At 43.7% G+C, this 27,274-nt stretch overlaps 2 protein-coding genes across 3 annotated transcripts; one reads left to right on the top strand and one right to left on the bottom strand.

The window, feature by feature from the left end:
• Window positions 1-256: 256 nt before the first annotated feature.
• Window positions 257-27,226, bottom strand: LOC148380447 (secretory phospholipase A2 receptor-like). The gene is made up of 20 exons (XM_088364308.1): window positions 27,018-27,226; window positions 16,621-16,678; window positions 6,197-6,407; window positions 6,020-6,130; window positions 5,732-5,853; window positions 5,606-5,662; window positions 5,371-5,526; window positions 5,230-5,280; window positions 4,761-4,881; window positions 4,644-4,694; window positions 3,776-4,573; window positions 3,413-3,539; window positions 2,445-3,312; window positions 2,266-2,375; window positions 1,997-2,104; window positions 1,872-1,928; window positions 1,643-1,791; window positions 1,470-1,558; window positions 464-603; window positions 257-384 (listed from the first exon to the last, which is right to left on the bottom strand). Exons 1-9 carry the CDS (start codon window positions 27,162-27,164, stop codon window positions 4,841-4,843), a joined length of 954 nt encoding a protein of 317 aa, XP_088220434.1. The 5' UTR covers window positions 27,165-27,226; the 3' UTR covers window positions 257-384; window positions 464-603; window positions 1,470-1,558; window positions 1,643-1,791; window positions 1,872-1,928; window positions 1,997-2,104; window positions 2,266-2,375; window positions 2,445-3,312; window positions 3,413-3,539; window positions 3,776-4,573; window positions 4,644-4,694; window positions 4,761-4,840.
• lratd2a (LRAT domain containing 2a) lies at window positions 20,233-24,038 on the top strand. 2 transcript variants are annotated; one of them, XR_015854752.1, is made up of 2 exons: window positions 20,233-21,382; window positions 21,713-21,854. XR_015854752.1 is itself a non-coding variant. In XM_088364311.1 (2 exons), exons 1-2 carry the CDS (start codon window positions 20,601-20,603, stop codon window positions 21,998-22,000), a joined length of 828 nt encoding a protein of 275 aa, XP_088220437.1. In that variant the 5' UTR covers window positions 20,234-20,600; the 3' UTR covers window positions 22,001-24,038. The 2 variants fall into 2 exon arrangements, 1 of the variants encoding a protein (XP_088220437.1); XM_088364311.1 differs by having other exon boundaries at window positions 20,234-21,140; window positions 21,713-24,038.
• Window positions 27,227-27,274: the final 48 nt, after the last annotated feature.

Genomic DNA, 27,274 nt, shown 5'->3' with positions numbered 1-27,274 from the left:
CACAGCTGTAGACCATGTGCAGGTATTTGGAGACTGTAGGGCAGGTCTCCCGGACGCCCTCGAAAGGATCAGCAAGACAATATTGACGGTTGTCACATTTCTGCCTGTAGTGAGGGAGGGCTCCTCGCACCATGCAAGTCTCTGCAAGTCACAAGGTTGAGTTGAAGCTTATTTGGCTGCAGCGGTTGTATCGTCGGACCAAAATGCAACGCGACGACATCGCTTATGTCCTGTCTTACCCTTTGTTGCGTTCTGAGTTGGACAAAGGCTGCCGCTCCCCCGTCCACAGAAAGCCGACTGGATGCGGATGACGCTTTGACCCTCACTCTGACAAAACAGGTCGACGCGCTTCTGCTGGTTGCACACAAGGATCTCCCGAAAAACCTGCGAGCGCAACGTAGTGTGCTTTTTCCGTCTCGCATCTTTTGATGTCAACATTCAGGATTCGGGGAGACTAACTTACCGTCATGGCGTGGAGGTTCCGGTTTCTGTCCTGCGAGGCAAAAGCCAAAGCTGGGCATCAAAACCAATCAGCCATGAGTCACATCTTGAGTTTGACACCTGTGCTGTAGACTTTTTTCCTATCAAGTGCGTGACGTTGTCCTGCGAACGACACGGCGGACGCCACTTGAGCGTGTTTTGTGTTGCGCTTGGTTGAATGAGTCCATTGTTTTTCCATTCCGTGTTGTAGCATTTCAACTTTCTTCTGGTGAAATCACAACTTCAAGCATTTCGATGAAAACTTTGCATACTGGGACCAGTTTCATCATGTCATCCTGTTGGATTCTCCGGAATTCCATCAAATTCTGCACTTTACCCTACAAGACGGATTCTTTTTTTTTTTTAATCTCATTCAGGTTTTCTTGTTCATGATAAAGTCAAAGTCAAAGTCTGCTTTATTGTCAATTTCTTCACATGTCACTGTGGTACAATGGTGTTGAATGCAGAACTGAAGTCCAGAAACAGCAGTCTCACATACGAGTCTCTTATTTCCAGGTGGGTGAGGGCTGAGTGGAGGGCAGAGCAGATTGCATCCTCAGAGGACCGTTTAGCTCGGTATGCAAACTGGAAGGGGTCAAGGGTGGGGGGGAGAATGGACCTGATGTGTGTCATGACAAGCCGCTCAAAGCACTTCATGATGATGGGTGTCAGTGCCACGGGGCGGTAGTCATTGAAGCAGGATGGAGCAGTTTTCTTCGGCACAGGTATGATGGTGGCAGCCTTGAAACATGATGGGACGATGGCTTGCTGCAGGGAAGTGTTAAAGATGTCTGTGAAGACATCTTTAAGCTCCTCAGCGCATATCATTCTAAAGGGAAAATGGCAACTTTGTTCCGCAAATGTTCCAGCTTATATACTATACTTAAAAGGCATTTTCTATTCTTGCTACATGACGACAATTACAATATTTTGCCTTCAGGTAGAGGCAAATGCCAACTTTTTTAGACTGCAGTAAATGTTTTACTTACTGAAGATTTTCCGTCAATCCACTCAAAGTTGTTTGCCTTCTTCCTCAGTCCCACGAAAGGCTGAAATTCACCTGTGTCTCTCATGTGACCTTGAGGAAAGCAGAACAAGCGCTTCAGCACAAAAAGAGCATCCACTTGACGGATGTTTCTTGACAGTTGGTCTTAGCGCTCACCTCCCAAGAATTTGCCTTCGTCTGCTGACTGGCCAGGTGACCTTTGCGTAGTTTGCAAAACCTCTCGGTGGCCCGCCAAATCATCTTCCTCCCCTCGTAATGATACCAAGAGTCGTCGTACAGAAAGTCGCCAGGGTCGCAGGAGGAAGCTGAAGTCACAAACAAACATGGATTATCAAAGCACGGCGGGATGATGAAAGAGTTAAAAGCAAGGGTGGCAGCCACTCACTCTCCACTTGATTGTAACCGAAGTCTTTAAAGGCACACGGCCAGCCCTCCGGGCAGTCTGCAAAAAGACCACAAGATTCAAATGTTCCTTTCGACATCACAATATCACAACTCATGCGGGCTTACCGTCCAGGGAGCGCTCGCACATGAACGCCAACGAGGATCCGCCACTTTCCTGGCTGACTCTCGGTCCTCACGCCTTGGTTGACGTACGCGCAGGACTCTACGTTGGAGCTGTCGGGAGTAGTCGTGAAATGCATCTCAGTATTTTTTCTGCTGATGAAAAATTGACAAAAGCTTTTTTTTCCCCCCTCGTCACGTGCGCTTTCCCATTTTGGAAAGGGGCTCCAAAACCTTGCCTGACAGTAAAAGGACTTAAGGTGTGACTTTTTTACCTTCCAACCTGACGGGAGTCCCAGTTAGAGTAGTTTCCCGTCACGCGGACATCTGACCAAGTCAGCTTCTTTTGCTTCTTGTCATACCGACACCAAGCCTCATTGCATTTCTGCACAGACCAATCCCGGTTGTCAGTCGCGTACCAGCAGAGAATCAACTGCTTGCGCTTCCGTCTCACCAGATTGGAGAGTCCGATCCAGAAGGGGTCATCGCCCATTTGCTCCTTCACAAAAGCTTCCTCATCTGATGAGGTGACGGAGACCATGTCGCCGCCCTCCCAAACGCAGTCGTGCTGAGCCCCCAGCCAACCGTTGGGCGTCACCATCTTCTTGTAGCAACTGAAGCCCAAAGGGAGCCAGCCATTCACCATTTCACATGACTTCTGATCGACTGAGTAAACATTTGGGGGATTGTAGTCTATTTTTATTAAACGCATATTGCATATTCCACTTTTTCAAGCTCATCTCTGTTGAGTGTGGGCCTCAGGACGTGGGTACTTTTAGCCCTCAAGAAACGCTGACGTATGAGTACAGAGAATAGAATTGGGTCAGCTGGCTCCAATCCAAATTTAACCATCAAGCAGTCTTGTTTGTGATCATCTCAGGGGAAGAAATTATAACGGCTGTCTAGGATCAAAGTGTCACGTCTCGTCCCCAACTGCTCCACTATGTGTCTGTTGTCTTGGTTTCTGTCTGTGTGCTCGCCCCTCCCCTCCTGTGTGCCCATGATCAGTGTGATTATTCCCACCTGCCTCTCGTTACCTGTCGTTTATATAAGTCCTGTCTGCCCCTCACTCCCTGTCGGATCATTGGTTGGGGTTGTTTCGGTGTTGGATTTACGTTGTGTGTTCCTGTCATGAGGTCATTTTGGTTCCTGTTGTCGTCCGGTCTTGCTGTCGTCATGTCCTGATGTCGTCTGGTTTCACGTCCCGGTCAGTCATTCATGTTATTGTGGTTACGTCGTGTCAGTTTGCCTTTTTTGAGTTCACCAATAAACCCTGGTCGAAGCTGCACTTGGTCGTCCTGCTCCATGCTCCACCTCTGAACCTGACACAAAGTATAACAATAAGTGGTTTGGTTTGTGACCGTTTAGGGTAGAGACTCAATGTAAAAAGCCCGGAATCTGGAAGGCATGGGAGGAACTCACCACTTTTCTGAACGCGAGACATTTCGACGACATCTTGGAGGAATAAAATCTTTTTCCAATCAGCTGTTTGTGATGTTTATTCTGTCCCTGAGGCAGCCACTTTCAACAGCGGGTTCCCGAAAAACAACTGACCAGCAAATACAATTTACCACAGGATTATCAAGGTTTTGTCACAAATGTCGTGGAAAACAAGAAATTCAGACCAGCTGCAGTCTTAATTCCAGTTTTGCCAATTGCGTTAGCTCGACGACTGACACTTGACACACTCACAAAGAGAAACACGCTGATATCGAGGACTTCAGAAGCCTTCTCAAATCTTAGCATTTGACAATATCAGTGCGAATCGGCCAAGCGTCACGTTACCTCTTCATCTTTTCTTGCAGATGTAGCTGCTTTTTTTTTTTTTTTTTTTGCAATCGGCAAATTCCCAGCGGCCGCCGATAGTGAGCAAGGAAAGACAGCGTCCGCCAGTGGCGTCACCAGCGTTATCTGGAAAGAGACGACAGATGCTGAGCACTCGTCCGTTTTGTCGCCGACAAACATTCGCTGGGTTATAGGCCACCCTGCTTTCAGGTTTTTGTAAGTGAACGGGGATCCATCAGTCCACTTGCTGCCTTCAGTGATATTGGCATTTGCGCCCAACCATATAGAGGGAATGGTCAGAAGAAGGGCGTGCAGACCTTTGAATCAAAGTTAAACAACGATCAAGAGTTGGAACAACGTACAGGTGCGTGTGTAGCGCCGTTGTTTCTTCTGGATTCCATGCGGCATAAACTGTGCGAGCCTCTATCGTGTCCTCCGGGTAGTTTACCTTGTATGAAGGCCTGTTGAGTGGGTGATGCTGAGCAGGTCACCACCAAGGCGGATGCAGTCGTCTCGCGCCTCCTGCCAGGTCTTGGTATCGTTGCGGTTGAGCAGGTAGGAGTGTTATGCTTTTCCTACTATGCGTTTGCTATATGCATTTGTTATATGCTTTTCCTACTGCGCATGTGCGGACGCGTTGTATGTCAGGAGTCAAGGTTGTTGTAATGGAGTCACGTTGTTGAAGTGTACAAGTAAAGTCTAGTGAGACGCACAGTTGTTGTTATCGTCGTTATTCAGCTTCACAGGAGAAGTCGTTAAAGGGGTTGTCTACCCACCAGTCGTACTTTCTGCTCCTATCTGCAAGCGAGACTCGCGTCACTTGAGGGCCAATTGGCGACAAGAGCGCGACCACGATTGTAACGCCCACCTGGCCTAAATGTTGATGGCGGAAGAGCAGTAACAGCCTCTTGGACCTTGGCTGCAAGAGGGATCAAGTATGAGAGCGCATGTGAAAGCGCAAAGGGAGCTGTCGTGACTTTCAGACCTTTTTTGCAGATGGAGGGAGACAAACAATTTCAATGGTAGTCATCAACTCCTCCGGACCCAATTAGACCTCCGCAGCTGCTAGAGCTTGTAGGTGCTTTTGGCCCCCATGGGATGTCGGCCTGCACACATGGCGGAGGTGACTTGAGCGCATGATGGCTTTTCCTTTTTTTTGCTCTTGTCAATTACAATTCTAATTGCCATTAAACTGCATCTTTGTCCTTGTTCCAGCTGATTTTCTAGAAAACATTTTTTCCTCTTCTCGTAACATTGCGGCCATTTCGGTCAAAGTTTGACTTTTTTGTTTTTGTTCAAGAAAACGTTCTTTTCCTGCTTAATTGACACTTTGTATCTCACTGTTACCTTTCGCATTTCAGTACGACATTTTCATTGTGGACAAATGACAACTTTTTAGGTCACTCTCAACATTTCACTTACGCTACATGTTCTGTAAATGAACTCCCACTTACCATTCTTCTTCACGAGTCCCAACCAACTCGCTCTATCACCTGTCGCGTGAACTTGAGAAAAGCAGAACAAGCGCGAGTTGCAAAGATGCTAGTGAGCATTGCGGGATGATCCCAGGATTGTCGGTTTGTCTTGGTGCTCACCAGCCAGAAATTTGCCTTCGTCCTCTGAGTGGACGCTGGCCAAGTGACATTTCTGTTGTATGCAACACTCCTCAGCCGACCGCCAATCCATGTGTGTTCCCTCAAAATGATAGCAAGAATCATCATACAGAAAGTCGCCAGGGTAGCAGGAGGAAGCTGAAGCCACAAACAAATTTGGATAGGAAAAGCACGGCGGGACAGTGCAGGAGTAAAAACAAGCATGGCAGCCACTCACTCTCCGCTCGATCGTAACGGAAGTCTTTGAAAGAGCACGGCAGGCCCTCCGGGCAGTCTGCAGAATGACCACACGGTTGAAATCTTCCTTTCAACATCTTAAATATGACAATTCGTGCGGGCTTACCGTCTGGCGAGCGCTCCCACATATATGGCAACGAGGATCCGCACGAGCTGTGTCGCCACTTTCCTGGCTGACTCTCCGTCCACACGCCTTGGTTGACATACGCGCAGGATTCTTTGTCGGAGCTGTCGGGAGAAGTCGTGAAAAGCATCTCAGTATTTTTTCTTGCTTTCTGATGAAAAATTGTCAAAAGCTTTTTTTCCCCTCGTCACATGTGCTCCTTCCCATTTTGGAAAGGGGCCCCAAAACCTTGCCTGACAGTAAAAGGATGTAAAGACGTGACCTTCTTACCTTCCAACCTGACGTGAGTCCCAGTTGGAGTAGCTTGCCATCACGCAGATATGAGACCAAGTCAGCTTCTTTTGCTTCTTGTCATACCGACACCAAGCCTCTTTGCATTTCTGCAGAGATCAATCCCGGTTGTCAATCGCGTACCAGTAGAGAATCAACTGCTTGCGCTTCCGTCCCATAAGATTGGAGACTCCGATCCAGAAGGGGTTGTCTCCCATTTTCTTCTTCACAAAGGCTTCCTCATCTGATGAGGCGCTGAAGACCAGGGCGCTGCCCTCCCAGACACAGTCGTGCCGAGCCCCCAGCCAACCGTTGGCGATCATTATCTTCTTGAAGCAACTCGAGCCGAAAGGGAGACAGACGTTCTCACACACTGAGCCCGGATCAGCTGAGGACACATTTGAAACTTGTATGACGTACTGGCATAGTGTCTTGCATTTGTATCGGGTTTTGTTTCAAAATACAGAAAGTTGGTTCAAATTGACCCAAGTAGTGGGTGAGTTCAATCGGTATTTCTTTCAAATGAATTTAGGTTATTTTTGTAACCAGCATTTATTCCAGGGCATGTTTCTCCATTTGCACGTACAATGACATTCTCCCGTGTTATTTTTTCAGATTTTTAAAGTCCTAAATGACATTCAAATGCAGACAACAACACACTGCGAGTGACTATTGGACGAAATGAAAATGAATCACCTGTCAAAAGGACAATGTTAAAATAGAGAAAAATGCTGCTTGATCACTAACTTAAACACAAAAAAATCTGTTAATCTGTTTCTAGTAGGTAAGGGGAGCATTTTTACAACACTTTGAGATTAAGTCGTTTGTGGTAGCATTTTGCTTGCATCGCCGATTAAGACAATGTGGCAGGCAGCTTGCAATGCTCTGTGATTCAAAAGGCACGCGGTTTCAATTTTGGTTGTTGCGTTAACATTCAATTAGCTCGCCCCTAAATAGCACTAAATTGTTCACTTAGCCCACAAAGGAAGACAATAGCAAATACGTCCTAATTTCAGTACTGCTCGCTCTGAGAACCTGCGCCCCACATTTATTGATGTGGCTCCTTTGTTAGCGTAATGGAGAAAACACAGCAATGAAATGGGACAACGTGAAATCAAGTTGTTCTTGAAAAGATCCCCTTGTGGGGTAACCAAACTTGGTTTTCCTGCAAGTCACTTTTTTATTCGTTTACCTCACGGTTCGGCAACCCAAAATGTTCAAAGAGCCATATTGGCCCAAAATAGAAATAAAAAATATCCCGTGTTTATTCCAATTATCGCCCATATTCTAATAATCGCCCAGTGTGTGTTAGCGATGACATAAATAAAAACATCGATACCAGGCAGTGCCTCACCTTGCCACCAGGGGCGGTAAAGGGCTCAACATGGTTTCCTCAGCTGTCACCATAAATTGTTAAAAAATGAATTATATAATAAAACATAATATAATATCTGTCCTGTGGTCTATGCTTTTAATGCAATTTTGGTGTGTTTCCTATACATTTGGATCATTTTCATAGTCAAAATATCTGTATTTCTTGTTCAAATAACAACGGGAGATGAGAATCATGGAGGCTGAGGCAGTGACAGGTAGTGCCTCTCAAGGCGTGCGTGTGAGAGTGTGCACCACTCACACACTGTACTGAGCGCGTGCAAACGGCGCGTGCTTGCAGTCAGCGGGAAAATACGGGCCTTGAGGCAGCCAGTACCTTTGCCTCAAAGATGGGGCGATAGTGAGCCTGCGGCTAATAGTTCACGAGTCGTGAATCACGACACGAGTAAATGCGAGAGTAAATTAAGAAGAAAAAAAAGAAAAGAAAAACAACGAACAACATTTGGGGCTAACGCGTTGCTATTTGGCTTTATTTTCCCTGAAAATGGAGGATATAATCTGACTCTGAGTCAGTGCCTCACCAACCCCAACCCTCACCGCACGTCACTGATTGATACCTCTAATTATCGCCCATGCTGCTAAAAATTCCCCCCAAAACTTAAGTTTTCCTCCGCGACCGCATGCCGACGTCATTGCGCAAGTTTAAATATGACTGATTTGACAGCACGTCGAATGTCCCTTTTAAATTGTTTTTCTCCATAAACTATGATACAATTACACTCGTCATTCCGCTACAAGATCCTTACACAATTACGTCATCGGGGCATGCGCTCGAACAAGACGATCGCGATAACATGACGTGCGCAACATGTGATGTGCGACGGTAACGTGTCGCGTCGATGGAGCGTCAATTGACGCACCCCGCTGTTAGAGGTAGATCAAAACAGCCGCTGTTCTAGTGTTAAGAACACCAGCGAGATGCAGGTATTGCATACTACATAAGGAAAATATACATATTATCGCCCATTTCAGTGCCCCTTGGTGATCGGACAAAGAGTATTCTCTATTAATCGTTGGACATAAACCTTCTCTCATTATCGCCCTGGGCGATAATTAGAATAAATACGGTACCTGTCTGGAGTCGCAAAAAGCCTTTTATAAGGCAACATAGACTGTCAATACATAAGCTGCATGCCTACTATTAAAATAACTGTAGGCTACAAATACAAAATGAACATTCATGATTAAATGTTTGTTTTCCATGCAGCGCATCCTGGAGAGAATTAGGCACCACGTTGACTACTGATGTACAAACCGGATTCGGTTGATGTTGGGAAATTGTGTAAAATGTAAATAAAACCAAAGTACAACGATTTGAAAATCCTTCTCAACCCATATTCAATTCAATACACTACAAAGAGAACATATTTAATGTTCAAACTGATAAACTTCATTGTTTTTGCCAAATAATAATTAACTTTGAATTTCATGGCTACAACACCTCCAGTAGAAGTCGGGAAAGGTGACAAAAATCCTGAGAAAGCAGAGAAAAGCTCATCAAACACCTATTTGTAACATCCCACATGTGATCAGGCTAATTGGGTACCATGATTGGGTATAAAAGGAGCCTCCCCAAACATGCTCAGTCATTCACAAGCAAGGATGGGGCGAGGTTCACCACTTTGTCCACAACTGCGTGAGAAAATAGTTGAACAGCTTCAGGGTTTTCAACATCTACGGTCCATAATCAAAAACGGTCAAAAGGTTCAGAGAATCTGGTGAAATCACTGCATGTAAGCGCCACGGCCGAAAACCAAGACTGAATGACCGTGACCTTCCATCCCTCAGACAGCACTGCCTTAAAAACCGACATGAGTGTGTAAAGGATATCACCAAATGGGCTCAGGAAAACTTATGAAAAACAATTCCAGTAAATACAGTTCATCACTACATCAGTAAGTGCGGGTTAAAACTCTACCATGCAAAGCAAACGCCGTGTATGAACAACATCCAGAAACACCGCCGGGTTCTCTGGGCCCAAGCTCATGTAAAATGCACTGATGCACAATGAAAAAGTATTTTGTGGTCTAATGGGTCCACTTTTCAAATTGTTTTTAGAAACACTGAATGTTGTGTCCTCCGAACCAAAGAGGAAACGGACCATCCGGACTGTTATCAACGCAAAGTTCAAAAGCCAAATTCTGTGATGGTATGGGGGTGCATTAGTTCCCATGGCATAGGTAACTTACATTTCTGTGAAGGCAACATAAATGCTGAAAAGTACATATAGATTTTGGAGCAACATATAATGCCGTCCAAGCGATGTCTTTTTCATGGACGCCACTGCTTATTTCAGGAAGATAATGCCAAGCCACATTCTGCACGTGTTACAACAGCGTGGTGTAGTGTATTTTTATTTAGGTCTCATGCAATGTATATTTTATTTCTAAGCTTAGAGGTGACTAGGTCACGCGCGCATGGGATTTTATGGGGCCTGAGCCAGGATGGCAGACTTCCTGACACCAGGATACAGGAATCAGCCATTTGGTTAGAATCAACAAGGCAGGCTGGGGGGTCAGAGGACATCCAGCAGCCCTCGTGTGCGTGCGCCCGAGTAAGGGGGGGCGCGGGGTATAAGACCCAAGGCGGGAGAAGACAGGGGAACTTCTTCTTTTGGCTAGAGAGAGACACTTAAATTGAATAAAATCTTTCCCCAATCAGCCGTGTGTCACTGAAGTTTTCCTTCCCTGAGCCAGCCACCTATCCACCATTTGATCTTGGAGACCAGCAGAACATCGTAGAGAATTCATCACAGTGGCTTCCAAGTAAAAGAGTCCAGGTTCACCCCTGGCCCACTTGCAGTCCAGACCTGTCTCCCATTGAAAATCTGTGGCACTTTATGAAGCGTAAAATACGACAGGGAAGACCCCGAAATGTTGAACAACTGAAGTGGTTCATCAAGCAAGAATGGGAAAGAATTCCACATGAGAAGCTAAGGGAATAGTCTACTCTCTTTCAAAACGTTATTGAGTGTTATTAAAAGGAAAGGTGATGTAACAAAGTGGTAAACATGCCCTTTCCCAACTTTTACTGCACGTGTTGCAGCCATGAAATTCTAAGTTAATTATTATTTGAAAAATAAAGTAAAGTTAATGAGTTTGAGCATTAAATATTTGTAGTGTATTCAATTGAATTTAGGTTGAAAAGGATTTTCAAATAATTATATTTTGTTTTTATTTACATTTTGCACAATTTCCCAACTTCTGCCAAATCCGGTTTGTACGATAGAGTTCACGTACCTGCATAGCAGAGCTGTCTGTTCGATATCGGTCATGTCACACGACTCATCACAGGCAGAGAGCTGGAGCTGAATTAATGTCCTTGATTTGTTCATCGGTGATATTGTTTGCCATTTTAATTACCCTTTCCTTCATTGTCCGAAAATAGGTACAGTCAAACCTCGGTTTTCGACCACAATCCGTTCCAGAAGGCGATTCGAGAAGCGAATCGGTCGAATTCCGAAACAGTTTTTCCCATTACAAATAATGGAAACAATTTTAATCCGTTCCAAGACAAAAAAACCCCGCCTTTTTTAAGCATTTTTTTTCATTTGCGCATTTTGTCCGATCGCACAACTGCAGCGCACCGCCGACCGCGCAAACGTAGCGCGCCGCCGACCGCGCAACTGCACCGCGCTGGTCGCATTATTGTGACTGAGCCGTCGCTGAAATTTAGAAAATAGAAAAAGTCCTGATGTACTTTCCAAAATTTAAGTGGACCTCAGTGTGCAGAGAGTTTAATTTGGTCTGATCGCGCAACCGCAGCGCGCCGGCGCTCACTCTCGCATTGCTTTAAGAGCGTCATTGTGTTTTAGGATGGCTTTGCAGCTCCCACTTGCTTTCTTTGGAGGCATGATTAGGGGTTAATACAATCCTCACAGTAACAACGGAGTCAGTCGGCATCCGGGCCGCGCAGTCGGGTTTTCTCGGGTCCTCCCGACTCATCTTGCGAGGTTCGACCTCCAAATTCTGTTGGACAACCGAAGCAGAAAAATCTCGCATTTTTTGTTCGAATTCCGATTTGTTTGAGAACCGGGACGTTCGAAAACATAGGATTGACTGTACTCTGATATTTTAATGAATGAATCCTTCATGTACTCGCCATCGGTGAATGGTTTTCCACACTTTATTATCTCTTGAGCAGCAACAAAACTTGCAGCAGTATAGTAGAGTTTGGAGATGCAATCCACTTCTTGAAACTGTTTCTTTGGTCCTCACTCTCTCCACCAGCACTGCAATTGTACCTTTCCTCTCAGTTCTAACTGGGTGATCGGCAGCAAATTTAGCATGCTTTAGCTCAGGGGTCACCAGCACGGTGCCGGCGGGCACCAGGTCGCCCGCGAGGACCGCATGAGTCGCCCGCAGGACTGTTCTAAAATTAGCTCAAATAGCGGCACTTGTCAGTGAGCTGCATCTATTTATTTTACAGTCAAACCTCGGTTTTCGAACGTCCCGGTTCTCGAAATAATCGGAATTCTAACAAAAAATTCGAGATTTTTTTGCATCGGTTGTCGAACAAAATTCGGAGGTCGAACCTCGCGAGATGAGCCGGGAGGACCCGAGAAAACCCGACCGCGCGGCCCGGATGCCGACTGATCTGTTGTTATTGTATTTTCGTTACTTTGAGGATTGTATTAACCCGTAATCATGCCTCCAAAGGAAGCAAGTGGGAGCAGTAAAGCCATCCTAAAACACAAAGACGCTTTTAAAGCAATGCGACAGTGAGCGCCGGCGCGCTGCAGTTGTGCGATCGGACCAAATTAAGCTCCCTGCGCACTGAGGTCCACTTACATTTTTTAAAGTACATCAGGACTTTAAAAATATTTTCTAAATTTTAGCGACGGCTCTGTCAGAATAATGCGACCAGCGCGGTACAGTTGCACGGTGGGCGACTCTCTACGGTTGCGCGTTCGGCGCTGCATTGCAGTTGCGCGATCGGACAAATATGCGCAAATGAAAGAAATGCTTAATAAAGGCGGGTTTTTTTGTCTTTAAACGGATTAGATTTTTTTCCATTATTTGTAATGGGAAAAATAGATTCGGAATTTGACCGATTCGCTTCTCGAACAGCCTTCTGGAACGGATTGTGGTCAAAAACCAAGGTTTGACTGTATTTTGCTATTCTTGTTAAAATCACACTTACATGTAACTGGAAATGACAATAATAACACATAGTGAAAGCCAAATTGAGCAAATTGGCTATTTCAGAAGTGTGTGTCAAACTGGTAGCCCTTTGCCTTAATCAGTACCCAGGAAGTAGCTCTCGGTTTAAGAAAGGTTGGTGACCCCTGCTTTAGCTGAAAATATCGCTCCAAATTGCTCTTATTTGACAACTTCTCATTGCAAATCAAACATGAAGGTAATCCTTCAGCATTGGCAATGAAAGCACATAGTTCAGTCCATTCTTTCTTAAAGCCTCAGCAATATTTCTCTTTTTGCCTTTTGAATTTATGGCCCCTCACTCACACACGTTTGTTTACAACTCGCCTGTGCTGTGTCGCAAGCTACGACGCAATTTTGCTATTTGGCGCTGTGGTGAATTGTCTTTGTTGCTCCGCTGGTCTCCAAAAAAACACTTGGTGGAAGATGGCTGGCACAGAGAAGGAACACTTCAGTGACACACGACTGATTTTATTCAACCGATGTCAGAGTGAAGTTTCTCCAAATATTCGAGTGGCCCAAAAGCAAAGATGTTAGCTGGTCTCCTCTTTGTCTGCCAGGTATCCCATCTTTTATACCTGGCGAGGCCCCTGATCTCATCGCTTTGAATAACAGCTGCGGTTTGAGTCTCAGTAAACTTGTTGTTTTCGTTGTCCTTAAAAGGCCATGTACTCGGTTCTTTTCTGGTCACGGACAACTGGCCCTTCTATATTCTAACTCACTATACATTACTGAAACTAAACCTCCCTGTCCAGCACAAATAACCTATGCGTAATCTCACTGCTGCCGACCCGTCCCTCTAAGGCAACATACAGAGACGCATGCCGGCTAAAAATTACCACAGCGCCATCCTGAAATTTGGTGTTTTTAATATATTTACAATTACATACATTTTTACAGCATAAGAATGTTTGTGTCATGATTACCATCTAAAAACCACATTTAAAAAAAACAACAAAAATACATATTTTTCCATTTTCACGCATTTTTTGCAAAAGTCCAGGGAGCCGCTTGGGGCGGGGTGCGAAAGAGCCGTATGCGGCTCTAGAGCCCCGGGTTGCCAACCACTGGTTTACATTCACAACGAAACAATGCGGCGTTGCGACCGTGGCTCAGGCAGTATAGCGGCTTGATGAGTGACTGGTGAGTTGGCGGTTCGACCCCAGCTCTGCATGATCCCGTACCTACTCGAAACACGATCTTGTGATGGGTTACTAACTTCAGAGCCAGTGGATCAGCATTGAAACGAAAATCAACCAGTTGACCTCGCATCGCCAGAATTCCAGAAAATGTGGCAGCAGTGAGACCAAAATAACATTATTCGAAAATGAAATCAAACAAAACAAAATGGCATTATATGTACTTTTCGAACATAAAATAAAAAACTTTTTCGTTTCTTTAATTTATTTTCATTTTATTAAACCTACAAATGTATAATTTTGCCGGACCCTGTATATGAGAAAGTGTTCTCAATTGATTACCCGGTAAAACATCGAATGGATAAAACAAATTAAAAAATAAAACAATAAATACAAAAAAAGCGGCGCCCGATGAAAGAACGAGCGTCACGAGCGCTACGATAAAACAGGTTTGTTCGGACCTCCTCAGTGGGGGCTCTGTCGAACCCCTGAGACCGACTCACCGAACCCCTAGGGTTCGATCGAACCCAGGTTAAGAACCATTGATCTAAAGCACATGTGTCAAACTCAAGACCCGGGGGCCAGATACGGCCCGCCACATCATTTTATGTGGCCCGTGAAGACAAATTGTGCATCAAATTCGTGTGTCATTACTAGAATTGCAAATTGTCTTAACTTTTAATAATATAGGCAGGAGTCTGACTTTTTTTTTCTCAGACTTCTGACTTAACTTTAAAGTGATAATTAAAGTCTGAATTCTGACTTTAAAGTCTAAATTTTGACTCTAAAGTCTAAATTTTGACTTTAAAGTGAAAATTCTGACTTTAAAGTGAGTCCCACTAAAGTCAAATGTCAAAGAATTCTCACTTTAAAGTCAGAATCCTGTCACCCTGTTTTTTCTCTTCACCGGCCCTAATCCTTTTCCGTACCAATCCAACTCTAAAATCGGCAATTACTCACCTGACGAAGTCCACGCGACGCTCAACACGAATACGCACAAGGCGCACGGCCAGTGGCGTTCTCATCACTCACGGGTGAGGCGATTCCACGCAAATAGTTTGCAGTCAACAATTCAACTCCAAAGCAAATGATGGACGGACTATACTAGTCACAATAGGCTTGCGTGTTCTGATGCCACTCGGACGTCGGCCACCACGTGACGTCACAAAAAGCTCCTAATACGTTTGCACGCCTTTGACTTGGCGATGGTGGACGTGACATCGTAGACGCCGGCCAGCACGTAAAGTCACAAAAAGCTCCTAACACGTTTGCACGCCTTTGACTCGCATCAAAAAAGAGGACCGCAAATAAATAATAAAAAAAAGCTGTCACTTTCGGCTGTCAACAAACCTCTGAGTTGGGCTTGGATCAGAGCCAAAGTGAGGCCATGTCTTGTGTAAATACATATGGCAGTGACACATTAGAAATGACTGTGTCAGGGATCACTGAGGATAAAAACACAATCAATGCACAATGGAATACAGTTCAAACCAAAAATAAACTTTTCTTTTTAGCATCAATCTACAGTTGTGTTTAAACACAATTATTTTCATCACCTGGGTGCTATTCAGACGGCCACTCAGAAATAGAAAGGCATTGGCGCTCATTGGAAACGTGGTCGTCTTGATGGAAAACACGGCCCTTTTTGTCCATTGGCACCGCCATAATCAACAAAAAAGGAATCATGTCTAATACCCTGTCAGCCATAGATGTATATTAGACGTCTGGTCTATGTATAGACCCAATTTAGACGTCTATGTAAGGTCTATATGTAGACCTAATTTAGACGTCTAAATTAAAAACATCAAATATGATCATATTTCGAAATTTTAAACTCTCAACCAGCTGTAAGTTGTATAAATATTGTACAGAAGTTGTATTGCTTTGTTTTTAACAACCGTTGATCCGTACATGTGAAGTGTGGTTATTTCTGTAACCTGATATACAGGACTGTCTCAGAAAATTAGAATATTGTGATAAAGTTCTTTATTTTCTTTATTATGCTATAGACGTCTAAAAGACGTCTAAAAGACGTCTAAAAGACGTCTAGACGTCTACGGGATAGACGTCTATTAGACATCTATTAGACGTCTATATGTGAGTTTTTTTTTTTTAGACGTTTATTGAGTAGACATTTGAATGATGGCTAATCGCGCAAATAGCTAATGTGGTGAATTCTCTTCGATGTTCTGCTGGTCTCCATGATCAAACGGTGGATAGGTGGCTGGCTCAGGGAAGGAAAACTTCAGTGACCCACGGCTGATTAGGGAAAGATTTTATTCAACCGATGTCAGAATTGAAGTGTCTCTCTCTAGCCAAAAAAAGAAGTTCCCCTGTCTTCTCCCGCCTTGGATCTTATACCCCGCGCCCCCCCTTACTCGGGCGCACGCACACGAGGGCAGCTGGTCGACTTCTCCCCCGCCAGCCAGCTTTGTTGATTCTAACCAAATGGCCGATTGCTGTATCCCGGTGACAGGAAGTCTGCCTTCCTAGCCCAGGCCCCATAAAATCCCATGCGCGCGTGACCTGGTCACCTCTAAACTTAGAAGTGAAATATACATTGCATGAGACCTAAATGAAAATACACTACATATTAAAATAATACTGATAAAATTGCTTGCTCTACAAGTTATCCAAATGATGAAAATGTACAAGGTAAACCTAGGTTTTATTTTGCACTTTGACATCCGCTATGGTTTCCGGAGTGTAAAAGTCAAGGCAATGACATGTCATGAATGCAAGTTCCATATTAAAGATTGCACTTACAACATACACTTTTTGCATATGGGCGACGGTAGCTAAGCATACATAAGTATATTCAAATCACCAATAACAGATCAATTTCCAAAGACAACGCAAGGAAGTTGTGATTACTACTACAATCAAGAATAAATCAAAAATGAATCTGTACCTTGTGGAATCCGGTCAGTTTTTAATACAGATGCTCCTCTTATCTCCAGGCTTGGAATCTGCAAAGGGGAAAGGGAAAAAGAAGATGTCTGATTTGACAATTCACCTATTAACCGCTGTTAATAACATGACACAACACAATTTTAACTTTTGAAGTGATTTGCCTTAGAGTTCCAGGGCCTGTTGAGCGCAAAACAAAGTTAGGTGTACATTTTAATGACATGAGAAGACAAACACCTACTTTTTCACATGCCACTCCTTGAGCTAAATCTGGAGTCACAAATCCATGGGTAAAAAAGGGAAAATTACATCTTTGCCATGCCATCATCCCAAAGCTCATGCGGAGTGAATGGTTTTGTAACGTTTTTGTACCTTGCTGATAACCCCCACCCACCCCACCCCGGAAAAACATGCTCACTCTAACTACTAGCAAAAGTAGTTTATATGGGTCTACATTTCAAGCAACATAAAATGCCTTACATTAAAAACGTAAGATGAATAAGTTTTAACCATGTTTAAAAAGTAAAGGATGTTAACTTTACCAAACCACCCCCCAACAAACAAACAAACAAACAAACAAACAAACAAACAAACAAACAAACAAACCACTCGCAAAAACATTCTTGAAACATACAGAGCATGCTCTTTTCAAAATTATTACGTACCGAAATGCAGCCCTTCTTTTTCTTACAGAAAAGTAAGTTGGTTTGTTCTTTTTCTTTCACAACTTGAAGAACGGACCCTTTCAGTGCATCGTCCTTCCTGGATTTCAAAATGATTACCAGACGAACCGTTACCAGAAATAAAAGCGATTACCTTTATTGCTAGTGGGGGGAGGTATAACATGCGTGCAAGTTGATATTTTACTTAAGTAAATTCGTTCCCAGTGAGGGTTGGACTCCGCCAAGGCTGCCCTTTGTCACTGATTCTGTTCATAATTTTTATGGACAGAATTTCTAGGCGCAGCTGAGGCGTTGAGGTGGTCCGGTTTGGGGACCTCAGCATTGCGTCTCTGCTTTTTGCAGATGACGTGGTTCTGTTAGCTTCTTCAGGCCGTGATTTCCAGCTCTCACTGGAGCGGTTTGCAGCCGAGTGTGAAGCGGTCGGGATGAGGGTCAGCAACTCCAAATCCGAGTCCATGGTCCTCGATCGGAAAAGGGTGGAATGCACTCTCCGGATCGGGGATGAGATCCTGCCCCAAGCGGAGGAGTTTAAGTATCTTGGGGTCTTGTTCACGAGTGGAGCGCGAGATCGACAGGGGGATCGGAGCAGCGTCGGCAGTAATGCAGACTCTGTACTGGTCCGTCGTGGTAAAGAGAGAGCTGAGCCAAAAGGCAAAGCTTTCGATTTACCGGTCAATTTACGCTCCTACCCTCACCTATGGTCACGAGCTATGGGTCGTGACCGAAAGAACGAGATCCCGGATACAAGCGGCCGAAATGAGTTTTCTCCGCAGAATGTCCGGGCTCTCCCTTAGAGATAGGGTGAGAAGCTCGGTCATCCGAGAGAGACTCGGAGTAGAGTCGCTACTCCTCCATGTTGAGAGGAGCCAGATGAGGTGGCTCGGTCATCTCATCAGGATGCCTCCTGGACGCCTCCCTGGGGAGGCATGTCCCACCGGTAGGAGACCCCGGGGACGACCCAGGACGCGCTGGAGAGACTATGTCTCTCAGCTGGCCTGGGAACGCCTTGGGATCCCCCGGGATGAGCTGGATGAAGTGGCTGGGGAGAGGGAAGTCTGGGAGTCCCTCCTGAAGCTGCTGCCCCCGCGACCCGACCCCGGATAAGCGGAAGAAGATGGATGGATGGATAAAATAAAATACATTAAAATATAAAATAATAAATTAAATAAATAATAATAATAATACAATTATTATTTTATTTTGCTCCACTTGATGAGCTATTTTTTGGGCGTACACTATCTAATGTATTTAATTCAATCCCCCACATGGTCAGACAATCTACAAGTAGACGTATGGTTAAAATTAATAATATTTGTTTAAAATTCTGTACATTATTTATACAACTTACAGGTGGTTCAGAGTTTTATATTTTGAAATATGATCATATTAATATTAGGTTACCGAAATAACCACAATTAACTCGGATCAATGGTTGTTTAAAACAGACCACCACAACTTCTGTACGATACTATTATTGAATATCTAATTTATAAATTTATACAACTTCCCATTCCTTTTCAAACAGGTAGGCTCTGCCTATTTTGTGCAGTGGATTTTTTTCAGTTTGTATCTGTTGTTTGTACAGGGTCATAGTTTGAATGACTTTCACCTTGCTTGTGCTTTTGAGTGTATTTGTCTTCATTTGATTGGTTATGTGTGGTTTGCCTGTTTGAAACGAATGAATTCAATCCAATTCAATTCAATTCAAATTTCAGATTGGTTTTGGGTTTAATATTTCATATTTGATGCATTTAATTTTGTCGTCTATTTTAGGTCTATGTGTAGACCTAGAATAGACGTCTATTTTAGGTTATTCTATAGACCTAATATAGACATCTAAATTAAGTCTATGTGTAGACCTAATATAGACGTCTAAATTAGGTCTACAGATAGACCTAATATAGACGTCTATTTTCGGTCTATACATAGACGTAATTTAGACGCCTATAAAAAAAAACTAATATAACCTAATATAGATGTCTGTTTTAGGTCTATATATCGACGTAATTTAGACTTCTATAAAATAACCTAAAAGAACCTAATATAGACGTCTATTTCAGGTCCATATAGAGACGTAATTTAGACGTCTAGAAAATAACCTTAAACAGACGTCTATATCAGGTTACAGAAATAACCAATTCACATGTACGGATCAATATGCTTGTTAAACACAAATCCAAACAACATCTGTACATTATTTAAAGTACTTACAGCTGGTTCAGACATAAAAATTTCAAAGTATGATCATATTTAATGTTTTTAATTTAGATGTCTATTTTAGGTCTATACCGGAACCAATTTCAGACGTCTAAATTAAGTCTTTACGAGACCAGACGTCTCACAGACGTCTATGGCTGACAAGGTTCGGTCTATGGAATAACCTAATATAGACTAAATTAGATTACAGACATAACCACACTTCACATGTTCGGATCAATGGTTGTTTAAACAAAGCAACACAACTTCTGTACATTATTTATACAACTTACAGAATGGTTTTGGGTTTAATATTTCATATTTGATAGATTTAATTTTGTCGTCTATTTGAGGTTATTCCATGGATCTAATATAGACGTCTATTTGAGGTTATTCCATAGTCCTAATATAGACGTCTATTATAGGTCTACACATAGACCTAATATAGAAGTCTATATCAGGTTACATAAATAACCACACTTCACATGTTGTTAAAAACAAAGCAATACAACTTCTGTACATTATTTATACAACTTACAGCTGGTTGAGAGTTTAAAATTTCAAAATATGATCATATTTGATGGATTTAATTTGATCGTCTATTATTATTTATCGTCGGTTATTCCATAGACCTAATATAGACGTCTAAATTAGGTCTACACAGACGAGAGGTCTAATAGACGTCTATTGCTCGGTGGGATGTGCCCATTTCCGTTTTTGCAACTTTTGTTTTGACCGGCACTCGGTCCTTGACTTCCGGTTACCAGGTCGGTCACGGGCGCCGCACGTGAGCCTCCTGGAGTGGTGAGGCGGACTCGAGACTGCTTCGCAATCGGGTCAAGTCCAACCAAATCGGAGCGGAGGACTCTGGATCTACTTTGGTGTGCAATTGTGCGGATTTTTTCGACGCCTGCACGGCACGCCAACTTTGACGGAAGAGACGCTCAGGTTAATTGCAAACACCTGAGGGGGAGGAAGAAAGGAGGACTGCAAGATATTTCCTCCTCTTCTATGTTTTCGCACACTGTTTCAGCGTAATTAGAATTCAAATTTGTCCAAATGGCGACATTTTGAGCCTCCGCAACCGAACTTGTTCCCTCGAATGGGGAACCACATGGACCGGTTAAGTTACGCCGAAGTTCCCACCGTGGACCCGCACGGCGTGGACCTGGACGAGGGCCCTCGCAGCGGCGTCTCGTACATTTTCTCCGGCGGGGACGACAACGAGGACGAACCGGATGGAGGTGGTGATGTTCTAGGTGCGTCGGACGGGACTCAGCCAAACGCGACCTCTGAAGAAACGCCGTTCGACCCCCGGGAGGAGGTGGAGTGCGCCGTGTACAAGCTGGACGAATGCGTTTATGAGAAGTGCCGCCGGTCTTCCAGCTTGGAGGTGTATTCGCCGGAGAACCTGCTCAACAAGTGTCGCGCAGGCGACCTGGTGGAGTTCGTAGCCTGCGGCCAGTACCCGCACTGGGCGGTGTACGTGGGCGATTTCCAGGTGGTCCACCTGTATCGTGCAGAGGTGAAGAGAGCCTTCCTGACGGATGCCGGCCGAGGGAGACGCTGCCGGATCGTTAACGAGCGCTACAAGTTCCGAGCCCGATACCCCGACGCGGTGGTGCAGAGCGCCCTGAAGCAGGTGGGAGACCGTGGGACTGAAATGCACTTAAACAGTTTTGTCCACCTTATTGATTTCCAGCATTTTCTTCACGTTAATACTAAAACATACAACTGTAAATGTAAACACAGGTTTATTGACAGTCTATTTGAGATGCAATTCACACAGTGTGCAGCGTATCCGTGTGTTGTGCCAGTAAGGGGGGTGGCCTAGTGAGTGACGTCTCATTGACGAGTCCACATTACAATCTCCATGCTCCATATGTGAGTTTTAAGTTTTTTATTTCATCACCCCATGATTCAGTGCGTGAGTTAGTTTCATTTTAGACAGTTTGTTCTTTGTTTCCATTTCTCTTGACAACTTTGTGCAAAAGATCGATGCTGGATTGAGTCGAGGAGCTTTATTTAGACAAAAGTAGTGCTGCTCCTCTAGCTCCTGGCATCTTGGTGGTAAGAAACCAGGGAAAGGGAGTTGGAGCTCAATTTAGTCTAAAGCAGTGTTTTGGTGATCTTGGTGACAAGGAACTATGTAGACGTGAGCATTAATGTGGATGTGAAGAATCTGGACTAAAAGGCTCCTACGGCTCGCCATAGGTGGGCCTGAAGGACCATGAGCTGAGCTGGCGGAACTCGGAGAGCTTTGCCGCCTGGTGCCGCTTCGGCCGGCGGGAGTTGAAGGCCGGCAGTGAGCTGGCCGCTGGTGCCCACCACCAATCGTACACACTGCACGTCTTGCTGGGCGAACACAAGTATTCGCACGCCCTCGAGTTCCAGAGCCTGGAGGACACGATCGCCGAGAAGAGACGTGGGGACTCCCTGGGTCGGACTGCCCTCCTCCGGGAGCTGGCCGCCCACATGAGGACCGAGATCTCCGGTCACTGATGGCAACAATCCGACCATCCTGCTCTTCTTCAAGTCTGCTTTTAGCGCCTTAAATGGGGGCTTGGACATATTGAAATGTTTCATTCCAAATTGTTCGTATGACTCACAAAAGTAGGTTTTAAATTTGTCCTCAATTTTATGTTATTGCCTCAAACCTGCGGGATATGAAACGAATTGACCCCAAAAAATTTAAGTGGAATCAAGCTCAAGGTAACACAAATTTTAACAACGGACCAAAGTGCTCAGAGCCTCAACTCTCGTTGGCCGATGCACACGTCATTCACTAGGCTAAGCCCCACCCTTTCAAAGTCACTGTGGTGAACGTGAGGGTGCTAACCTCAAGTGGACTAAAGTGTTCACTGCACATTTAGGCTTGCTGTTGAATCATCTTTTTATTCACGAATTGATGCGATAATTGGTAGAATTCTTGATTCTGAAAATATTTGATTAATCTGACTGCAGGAGGTTTAAGCATTTTTTTCATGCAGTAAAATTATCTTTTTAATGTACAGTGGAGCCTCGGTTTCCGACCACAATACGTTCCAGAAGGCTGTTCGAGAAGTGAATCATTCGAATTCTGAATCATGTTTACCCAATTTATTTTTTTAAAAAAAAAAAAAAAACAATGCCTTTTTTAAGCATTTTTATTCGATCGCACAAATGCAGCGCACCGCTGAACGCGCAACTGCACTGCCCTGGTTGCATTATTGTGACAGAGCCATCGCTGTAATTTAGAAAATATTTTTAAATTCCTGATGTACTTTCCAAAATTTAAGTGGACCTCAGTGCGCAGGGAGCTTAATTTTGTCCGATCGTGCAACTGCCACGCACCGCCAAATGCGCAACCGAGGCGCGCCGCCGACCGCGCAACTGCACCACGCTGGTCGCATTATTGTGACAGAGCGGTCGCTAAAATTTAGAAAATATTTTTAAAGTCCTAATGGACTTTCCAAAATTTAAGTGGACCTCAGTGCGCAGGGAGCTTAATTTGGTCCGATCGCGCAACCGCAGCACGCCGGACGATCACTGTTGCATTGCTTCAGGAGCGTCTTTGTGTTTTAGGATGGCTTTACTGCTCCCACTTGCTTCCTTTGGAGGCATGATTAGAGTTGATGCAATCCTCAGAGTAACGAGAATGTAATAACGAACGGAGTCAGTTGGCATGCGGGTCTTCTCGGCTCATCTTGCAAGGTTCGACAAACGAATCTCGTCCGACATCCGAAGCAAAAAAATCTCGAATTTTTTGTTCGAATACCGATTTGTTCGAGAACCGGGACGTTCGAAAACCGAGGCTCCACTGTACTTTAAACTCTTATTATATTGGCTAAAGGAGGTACTTGTGCATCTTGTGTCGATAAATGTCCTCAAGTTTGTAGGTCAAAGTACTTGAAAATGTTACTTCGCGCTAAAACAATTTAGATTCATCTTTTCATTTTGTTATATGTACAACTGGCTTGATTTTGAAAAGCGACCATGTACTGGTATATCTTGAAGTATGCTTAGCAATGTAGCATGTGATTATTTTTGTCTTTGCTTTGAAATCTCAAAAGCAGCTCCCCAATCTGTGCTTTGATGTCGCCGGCGCGCTAATCCGCGTCACACTGTGGCGATTGTTGAATTTCTAGATAATCTCCCTTTTTTGCTTTCTTGAGATTAACGCAGGAATCTGATGTTTTTTTTCTTTATTACGTACAGTTAGTTATGTAATGTGTGCCGTCTACGAGTGTTGTGTGACGTCAGAAGTTGAGCGTTGACTTACGTGCTGTAATTATGTCTGTTGCAGAACCACACACACACACACACACACACACACGCACAGACACGCACACCCCACACACGCTTCATACAATAATCACACACAAGAATCACATTCACACACCCAAAGACTCACCCATGCACTACACTACACACACCTGCTCTCGCATCCTTACGACCCAACATGTGCCTATACCCTTTTGCCAGTTTGCCTGTATGCCCCTATGAGCAACAGTACCTGTTACATTTTTGACAATAATTCAGTAAAGCAGTTAAAACTGAACCACGTCTTCCCTCCTGTGTTGTGACCGACACCCGGGGGCGAAAAGAGCATAACCATCCGAGCCAACCCCCTATACAATCCTCAGGTTCCCCAACAATAGTGGTAGCAGTTTGCATTATTTTATAGCAATGTTTTTGCTTATTCAGATTTGTTTCAAGACTACAGTTAGTTAGACTTCACTTTGATGGTTAATGCAGTTATTGCAATTTTGTTGTTTTATCACAGTAGATTGGTTTATTTACATTTCAAAAAAACAGAAGCCATTCATTTACAAATGTGATTGCACTTTAGTTTAGATATTTAAATGTTCAGATATTAAGATGTGATAGACAGTGTTTGCTTGATTTGAATGAGGCAAAATAACATGCTTTTTCTCGAATTTATTGTTATAATCATTTGTTTGAGATTTACTGTAATTATTTCTGTATAGAAATTGGTGTTCAAAAAGTCTTTTTTCAAACTTGAGTCTTGAAAAAGAGGGGGTCATCTTATATTCGGGCCAATACGGTATAAATATAATATATAATATCTTCATTTTTATTTATAATTCATTATACATTTTTCTAAAGTATATTTTCATTTTCATTTATTCTTCGCCTACTCAAGTACTAAACACGCACCCAGAAAATGAATGATAAATCATCCATCTAATCCAGGGGTGTCAAACTCATTTTGGTCTGGGGGCCGCATACAACTTAATTGGATCTCAAGGGGGCCAGACCAGTAAACTCATTCCAAAATTACATAGAACTAACAATAAGTCCACTTTTTTTCTTTGTATTAGTGCAAAGAAGAAGACATAAATTATAAAAATCTTTATATGAAATGAATTGTCCCTTTTACTAAATATATTATGAACAACCTAAGAGTTTTTAAGAAAAGTATGTGCAATTTCAACAACGCTTTTACTCACTAACATTTATTCAAGTGCATTATGCATAAAAATTGATCATTGTACAATGTTGCAAAACATCTATTCGCAGTTTTGTGGAACTTAAAAACACTGTCCTGCATGTTAAACTACATCAAACACATACAAATTTAGAAATTATTTAAACGTATCTAAATTATGTATTATTTATTTCCACATCTGGGAAGCAATTCTGAACACATGAACTGACTCCACACACTTGAAATCTTAAGTGGCAGTTCTTTTAAACAGACATTTGATTAAGTAAATTTTCCTATTCCTTGTTAATGCATAAAATGTATACATGTACAAAAAACTCACATAACATATATGGCATGCATAAGAAATAATGCAAAGAAAACTGACAAGAAAACTGACTAACACTGACTTTTCCAGCAATTACAACAGCAAATATTCAGAGCTGTTTATTTTTATAGTGCAATGTTGAAAGCAGCATTCCATAGGATTTAGTCTTGCTCAATATTTGCCCCTGAAACTTGGCATCTTTTAGCCTGCACAAGTCCATCAATATCAGGCATCATATCCTGAGAAGCAGCCAGTTTCAGAATCTCATTTAAGTGCTTATGTGTGAGCTTTGAGCGAAGCTTTGTTTTATTAATGTTCATTACCGAGAAGACCTGCTCACAAATGTAGGTAGTCCTAAACATGGACAAAATTTTTGCAGCCAGTGCTGTCAATTTAGGATAGCCTGGTAGGAGATACTTGTAAAATGTGTCCAAGCCCACAGAAGCAAATTTGTCCTTCAATTCTACATCACACTGCAAATCAATGATTTCAAGTTGCATTTCAACAGGCACATCAGAAGCTCTGACTGTGAATGGTGAGCGAAAAATTGCAAATTCTATCTCAAGTTCGCTAAAGACCTGAAATCCCTTCTCAAACTCCCTCAGCAACCCTGAAATCTTGTCTTTGTACTGGGTCACTTCAGGATTAACGCTTGCCGCGCACACATCTCTGAGACAGGGAAAATGAGCAGGGTCACCGCTTGCAATCTGCGTCTCCCATAACGCGAGCTTCAACTTGAATGCACATATGCTGTCATAATACTGTGTTACAATTTTTTTGCGTCCTTGCAACATTTTGTTCAGATTATTCAAGTGCTCTGTAATATCAACCATAAATGCAAGGTCCTGCAGCCAAAGTGGGCAAGTCAATTCCTTAACAGGTTTTCCTTTTTTCTCCATGAATTGTCCGATTTCCCCACGTAGATCAAAGAAGCGCTTCAGCACAGCACCTCTGCTTAACCATCTTACTTCAGTGTGGTATGGCAGACCATGGGTAATGTTACAGCCACTGAGAAAGTTGTCAAACTGACGATGATTGAGACCTCTGGCTCGGATGAAATTAACAGTTCGGACAATCACCTCAATGACGTGATCCATTTTTAGCGACTTGCAACATAATGCCTCCTGATGCAAAATGCAATGAAATGTCCAAAAATCATCTCTTCCATTTGCGGCTTGTACTTTCTCTCTGAACTTTGTCACAACACCTGCCTTTTTCCCGATCATTGACGGAGCACCATCAGTAGCCAGGCTTACGGCGCGGGACCAGTCCGCCCCGACTCTGTCCAGCGCTCCAACAACGGAGCGGAAAATGTCATCAGCTGTTGTGGTGTCGGTCATAGGCACCAACTCGAGAAACTCTTCTGTGACAGTCAAAGTCTTGTCAACTCCACGAATGAATATGGCCAGTTGAGCAACGTCCGTAATATCAGTACTCTCATCAATTGCAATGGAAAATGCCAGAAATGACTCCCCTTTGCGTTTCAGTTGGCTGTCCAAGTCTGCCGATAGTTCCGAAACCCTGTCTGCCACGGTATTTCTCGTCAAGCTAATATTGGCAAACGCTTGTCGCTTCTCAGGACACACGATTTCGGCAGCCTTCAGCATACAGTTTTTGACGAACTCCCCGTCACAGTACGGCTTTGACGCTAGTGCTATTTGGCTAGCAATTACGTAGCTGGCCTTCACCGCAGCATCACTGACCTCTCGGCTCCGGGTGAAAACAGATGGCTGTTTCCTCAGATCCACCAGCATTTCATTTACCTTTTGTTTTCTCAGTTCTCCGTGCAAGCTGTTGTATTTTCCTCCATGCTGAGTTTCATAGTGGCGCCGAATATTGTATTCCTTAAGCACCGAAACTTGCTGCATGCACACCAGGCACACGGGTTTCCCATTCACCTCCGTGAACATATAGGAAGAGGTCCATTTTTCTTGAAAAATCCGACACTCTGTGTCCACTTGTCTCTTTTTCGACAAAGACATTTCACTGACTAAACTGACTAAAACAGCGCCCCCAGCGG

Source organism: Syngnathus floridae, chromosome 21, assembly GCF_059516105.1.
Source record: "Syngnathus floridae isolate MCC-2025c chromosome 21, RoL_Sflo_1.0, whole genome shotgun sequence".
NCBI lineage: Eukaryota > Metazoa > Chordata > Actinopteri > Syngnathiformes > Syngnathidae > Syngnathus > Syngnathus floridae.
This window is presented reverse-complemented; position numbering and strand designations above follow the sequence as displayed.

Bases quoted from the DNA above. Each gene is read 5' to 3' on its own strand.
- lratd2a (XM_088364311.1), top strand. From the start codon at position 20,601: ATGGGGAACCACATGGACCGGTTAAGTTACGCCGAAGTTCCCACCGTG. The intron at 21,141-21,712 runs GTGGGAGACCGT...GGCTCGCCATAG, and splicing joins TGCAGAGCGCCCTGAAGCAG to GTGGGCCTGAAGGACCATGA.
- LOC148380447 (XM_088364308.1), bottom strand. From the start codon at position 27,164: ATGTTCACGGAGGTGAATGGGAAACCCGTGTGCCTGGTGTGCATGCAG. The intron at 16,679-27,017 runs GTAAATGAAATG...TCCCCTTTGCAG, and splicing joins GAGAACTGAGAAAACAAAAG to ATTCCAAGCCTGGAGATAAG. The intron at 5,854-6,019 runs GTAAGAAGGTCA...TTCTCCCGACAG, and splicing joins GACTCACGTCAGGTTGGAAG to CTCCGACAAAGAATCCTGCG.